We start from the raw sequence: 6,000 nt of genomic DNA, 5'->3' as shown, positions 1-6,000 counted from the left end.
GAGAGAATAAACAAAATAATAAACTCAAAAATAAAATAAATAAATAAATAGGCTACACACAATATCCTTGCATGAGTTCATACTTCTGAACGTTCAGATTCCTTTTTTTCTGCTGCGGCGCTGGGACTGAAATGTCATGATGTATAGTCCATGCACGCACGCACGCACGCACGCACGCACACACAAACACGCACGCACGGGCCTGTGAGTAGCAAATGTGCGCCGGTGAGTGAAAGAGGCCTAAATGCTACAGTACCACCTCCAGCCCCTGGACCTATCACAACTCGACACCGGCTAGATGGACGATTGGACGGACAAGGACAGCGTCCCCAGTCCCCACGGAGACGCTCCCAAAGCTTTTGGGCGACGCACATCCTGCGTTTAACCCATTAGTGCCGTGTGAGTGACGCAGCGCAATTGTCCTCATATTTAGATGGCAATCCAAGTGCTCGTGCTGCTCATGTCAAAAGACACATTTCACAAAAAACAATTAATTATATGTTGTTCTTCAAAAATAATACTGACGTTTGATCATGATAATGGATATAATGTGCAATTTATAAAATGGAAGAAACCGAGGTCAAATGGCCTGGAATCAGGGGAATGTTTTTCGTCTAAAATGCTCAAGCACAAATCTTTGCTCAAACTCAAATTACCGGTAACTACAAAGGTTGATCAACTCTAGAGAGACTAGTAGTTGTAGTCCTTTCTCTTCCTCCATCTACCTGCCTTCAACGTCCATAAGTATGTCTTAAGTCTAAAAAGAACAGAGACAGGGGTGTGAAGATGCAGAGTTTCTTAGGAGCTACCAAAAAAACAACACAAAAACCCTAATGATGCAGATTCAAGCTATGTTGGCCACTACAGGTCAGGATGGCAGCTGTCTTTCGTTTGTTTATGTAGATGGGGGTTGATTTCTGCCTCCCCCTCCTCCTTCTCAACTCCTCTGTCCCGGGGCAGTGCGTCCCGCAGCCTTCCCATTGAGCCCCCCGTGAGTCTGGCTGATGGACGGGGACGACTGCGTCTTGCGGAGGTGTCCCTCGCGCCCGGCGTGGCCTCCTCCCTCTGCGAACAGGCTGCTCATCACGCTGGCCTCGATCTTCTCCAGGTCGTCCGTCTCGGCTCGGAGCTTGGCCTGCAGCAGGTTGATGTAGGTCTCGTAGCGAGTCTTCTGTGAGCGGGGAAGAAGGGATGGGAAAGGTGGAAATGTTAGCTCGGGGGTTAGATAAAAATCTAACCCTCGCGGCACAAGTCAGCTTCAGGCTGCGCACGCTTCCGTTGGTGAAACCGAGTGCACCCTTTCCAAATTGGCTGGTTTGCAATTTTCGGCATGTGTGCAACATGACAACTATTTTACAGACAACTAAAATACTCACGCACTAAAAAAAAGAGATTTAAGATCATTAAAGCTGGGCTGTTTGTCTGAGTCCAGTGCATTCTGCCAACTTCCAGTCCAGGACTTTGTCACACTTCGCCTAGCACTTCGCCAATATAAGTCCATGAGCCGCCATTGGACTGGCCCCATGGAGTGAACGGAGTTGTCACAACTCTCCCATCTAAACGGTTCTGGCTACAACTATCTCCCCTCCTTACAATAAATTATGCGTCTTTCAGAGATTGTTCTCCCCACCTCCATGTGCTCTGACACAGCTGGAATGCACAGTGCGTGTTTGGTGCCACCGTTTACAGGTCTATTCGTTTCCATTTTGTACACTCTCAGGGCTATATATACAGTATATCAAAGATTTGCACCACATTTTCAAGATGACGAGCTACGAGCTTGTAGATCTGCTATTTTTCAATAGCTAAAGTATAACAATGCTTCAACGACCAAAAGGGGTTCCCGTCCTGAACGGGTTCAAAAGGTTTTTGAGAAGCACCGGACCGGGGTATCAAAGCACCGGACCGGGGTATCAAAGCACCGGACCGGGGAATCAAAGCACCGGACCGGGGTATCAAAGCACCGGACCGGGGTATCAAAGCACCGGACCGGGGTATCAAAGCACCGGACCGGGGTATCAAAGCACCGGACCGGGGTATCAAAGCACCGGACCGGGGTATCAAAGCACCGGACCGGGGTATCAAAGCACCGGACCGGGGTATCAAAGCACCGGACCGGGGTATCAAAGCACCGGACCGGGGTATCAAAGCACCGGACCGGGGTATCAAAGCACCGGACCGGGGTATCAAAGCACCGGACCGGGGTATCAAAGCACCGGACCGGGGTATCAAAGCACCGGACCGGGGTATCAAAGCACCGGACCGGGGTATCAAAGCACCGGACCGGGGTATCAAAGCACCGGACCGGGGAATCAAAGCACCGGACCGGGGAATCAAAGCACCGGACCGGGGTATCAAAGCACAGCAACGTGTGCTGCTGCTGCTTGGCCTCGTACCTCATACGTGAGGTAATGCTCCTTGAGACGGGACTCCTCCCACTCGCGGCTCTTGGGATCGGGCATGGTGTTCTTCCGGTGTTCCTCCAGCTCCAGGCTCATCTGCTTCAGTTTGCCCTCGTGACTTTGCAGCTGCCCCTCCTGAGCAAAGAGAGAGAAAGAAAATAGGGATAGATGATTGGCTGCTATAGACGTCTATGCTATGCGGACGTCTTGAGTTTGAATACATTTAAAGCGGTCTTGCTAAAAGTTTTTTGCAATGGCCCGGTTGCTTGGCAACTGCCCGACCTGTTTCGTGCACAGAACAGAGCGTGGACAGGCCTTGTTTACAATATGAATCCAAACCGGGGCACTGGAAAGCTCGACATCGCAGGCTCTGTGCTGTCAAAGAAATGTTGTTTTGACCAAAATGCCATCTGGGACAAGGAATAGGAGATACATGCGATTGAAAGAAACAGATAGAATGGATTATTATGGCGACGACGATCTAAGATTGGCGATCCAGTGCTGTGCTAACAACACAGCTAGCTAACCGGCTAACGTAAGTAGCATTATGGATCGATCGATCGAATGCACTATAAAAGCGCAATTGCCATTAATCAACGACAATAGCGGTAAGCGTTGTATCAAAAAATAGGCTTCAATTGACCTATATCTACGGCAATGGAGCTGAAATAATTAAGTGCCATCTTAAAACTCTGAATCTATGCTGCATCTGCTTAGCGGATTGGATGTTCTAACTTCTGGCATAATTTCTGAATTTCTGAGTATATAGTACCTGATTGAGTCTATTGGTGGAGGAGGGTTGTCCCATTTGTGGGTCGCTGACACATTGTTATGGGTCCCTAAATGTTTTGTTTCCTACATTTGGTTTTACATTTTTACCATTTGAAAACATTTAAAATAAATCCCCAAAAAGCAATACTTTTCATGAATTAAAAACAAAATTCAATGATGATGAAAATCATGAAATGAAAGAACAATCTGAAAAAAATCCCATTAAATTGAACAAATAAAACGAGTGAAAATAGCTGATCTACAAGCTCAAGTGGCGCGAAGTGGACAGCACACTGCGCGAATCCTATAATACCTCAACCAGGTACTATAGGATATAGTACCTGGTTGAGTCTAGTGGTGTGGAGGAAGGTAGGATATAGTACCTGGTTGAGTCTAGTGGTGTGGAGGAAGGTAGGATATAGTACCTGGTTGAGTCTAGTGGTGGAGGGTAGGATATAGTACCTGGTTGAGTCTAGTGGAGGAGGAAGGTAGGATATAGTACCTGGTTGAGTCTAGTGGTGGAGGAGGGTAGGATATAGTACCTGGTTGAGTCTAGTGGAGGAGGAAGGTAGGATATAGTACCTGGTTGAGTCTAGTGGAGGAGGAAGGTAGGATATAGTACCTGGTTGAGTCTAGTGGAGGAGGGTAGGATATAGTACCTGGTTGAGTCTAGTGGTGGAGGAAGGTAGGATATAGTACCTGGTTGAGTCTAGTGGTGTGGAGGAAGGTAGGATATAGTACCTGGTTGAGTCTAGTGGAGGAGGAGGGTAGGATATAGTACCTGGTTGAGTCTAGTGGAGGAGGGTAGGATATAGTACCTGGTTGAGTCTAGTGGAGGAGGGTAGGATATAGTACCTGGTTGAGTCTAGTGGAGGAGGGTAGGATATAGTACCTGGTTGAGTCTAGTGGTGGAGGAAGGTAGGATATAGTACCTGGTTGAGTCTAGTGGTGGAGGGTAGGATATAGTACCTGGTTGAGTCTAGTGGTGGAGGAGGGTAGGATATAGTACCTGGTTGAGTCTAGTGGAGGAGGGTAGGATATAGTACCTGGTTGAGTCTAGTGGTGGAGGGTAGGATATAGTACCTGGTTGAGTCTAGTGGTGGAGGAGGGTAGGATATAGTACCTGGTTGAGTCTAGTGGTGTGGAGGAAGGTAGGATATAGTACCTGGTTGAGTCTAGTGGAGGAGGAGGGTAGGATATAGTACCTGGTTGAGTCTAGTGGAGGAGGGTAGGATATAGTACCTGGTTGAGTCTAGTGGAGGAGGGTAGGATATAGTACCTGGTTGAGTCTAGTGGAGGAGGGTAGGATATAGTACCTGGTTGAGTCTAGTGGTGGAGGAAGGTAGGATATAGTACCTGGTTGAGTCTAGTGGTGGAGGGTAGGATATAGTACCTGGTTGAGTCTAGTGGTGGAGGAGGGTAGGATATAGTACCTGGTTGAGTCTAGTGGTGTGGAGGAAGGTAGGATATAGTACCTGGTTGAGTCTAGTGGTGGAGGAGGGTAGGATATAGTACCTGGTTGAGTCTAGTGGAGGAGGGTAGGATATAGTACCTGGTTGAGTCTAGTGGAGGAGGGTAGGATATAGTACCTGGTTGAGTCTAGTGGAGGAGGGTCGGATATAGTACCTGGTTGAGTCTAGTGGTGGAGGAGGGTATAGTGCAGTGGTTCCCAAAGTGGGATCCGGGGACCTCCAGGGGTCCTTGAGGGAGTTCCAGGGGGTCCCCAGCAAAATGCTAACCAAATGGACCCTTATGGGTCTGTAACTCAGAGTGTACACATGGAAGCAAATGGACCCATTTGTACACTCTCAGTGTTAAATTAACTTTGATTTTACAATATACATTGGGGTCCCAGAGATAGAAATGCCATTAAATGGGGGACTGTAGCCTAATTCAGGTCAAACCTGGGGGCCCTTGACATGAAAATGCTTGAAAATCATTGCTAGAGCTGTAAAAGTCTTCTCTTAGGGGGTTCCTTGGCGTATATTTTAAAATGGGGGTGCGCAGGCTAATGACTGTCAATTTGGGGGTCCTTGGCATGATAAAGTTTGGGAACCAATGATATAGTGTACCTGGTTGAGTCTAGTGGTGGAGGAGGGTAGGATATAGTACCTGGTTGAGTCTAGTGGTGGAGGAGGGTAGGATATAGTACCTGGTTGAGTCTAGTGGTGGAGGAGGGTAGGATATAGTACCTGGTTGAGTCTAGTGGTGGAGGAGGGTAGGATATAGTACCTGGTTGAGTCTAGTGGAGGAGGAGGGTAGGATATAGTACCTGGTTGAGTCTAGTGGTGGAGGAGGGTAGGATATAGTACCTGGTTTAGTCTAGTGGAGGAGGAGGGTAGGATATAGTACCTGGTTGAGTCTAGTGGTGGAGGAGGGTAGGATATAGTACCTGGTTGAGTCTAGTGGAGGAGGGTAGGATATAGTACCTGGTTGAGTCTAGTGGAGGAGGGTAGGATATAGTACCTGGTTGAGTCTAGTGGAGGAGGAGGGTAGGATATAGTACCTGGTTGAGTCTAGTGGAGGAGGGTAGGATATAGTACCTGGTTGAGTCTAGTGGAGGAGGGTAGGATATAGTACCTGGTTGAGTCTAGTGGTGGAGGAGGGTAGGATATAGTACCTGGTTGAGTCTAGTGGTGGAGGAGGGTAGGATATAGTACCTGGTTGAGTCTAGTGGAGGAGGAGGGTAGGATATAGTACCTGGTTGAGTCTAGTGGTGGAGGAGGGTAGGATATAGTACCTGGTTGAGTCTAGTGGTGGAGGAGGGTAGGATATAGTACCTGGTTGAGTCTAGTGGAGGAGGGTAGGATATAGTACCTGGTTGAGT

At 48.1% G+C, this 6,000-nt stretch overlaps 1 protein-coding gene across 1 annotated transcript in view; it reads right to left on the bottom strand.

The window, feature by feature from the left end:
- Nucleotides 1–580: 580 nt before the first annotated feature.
- Nucleotides 581–6,000, bottom strand: part of psd2 (pleckstrin and Sec7 domain containing 2) — a gene marked incomplete at its 5' end in the record, with an annotated part of 44,328 nt that continues 38,908 nt past the window's right edge. The window contains 2 exons of the mRNA XM_083786206.1: nucleotides 581–1,171; nucleotides 2,397–2,537. Coding sequence (XP_083642332.1) covers nucleotides 938–1,171; nucleotides 2,397–2,537 — 375 coding nt within the window. The 3' untranslated portion in view covers nucleotides 581–937. The remainder of the gene's footprint in view (nucleotides 1,172–2,396; nucleotides 2,538–6,000) is intronic.

The sequence above is a fragment of the Protomyctophum parallelum genome, assembly GCF_964188405.1.
Source record: "Protomyctophum parallelum genome assembly, chromosome: 16".
NCBI classification, from domain to species: Eukaryota; Metazoa; Chordata; class Actinopteri; order Myctophiformes; family Myctophidae; genus Protomyctophum; species Protomyctophum parallelum.
Note: the sequence above shows the minus strand (reverse complement) of the source record. Positions and strands in the feature narration are given on the sequence as shown.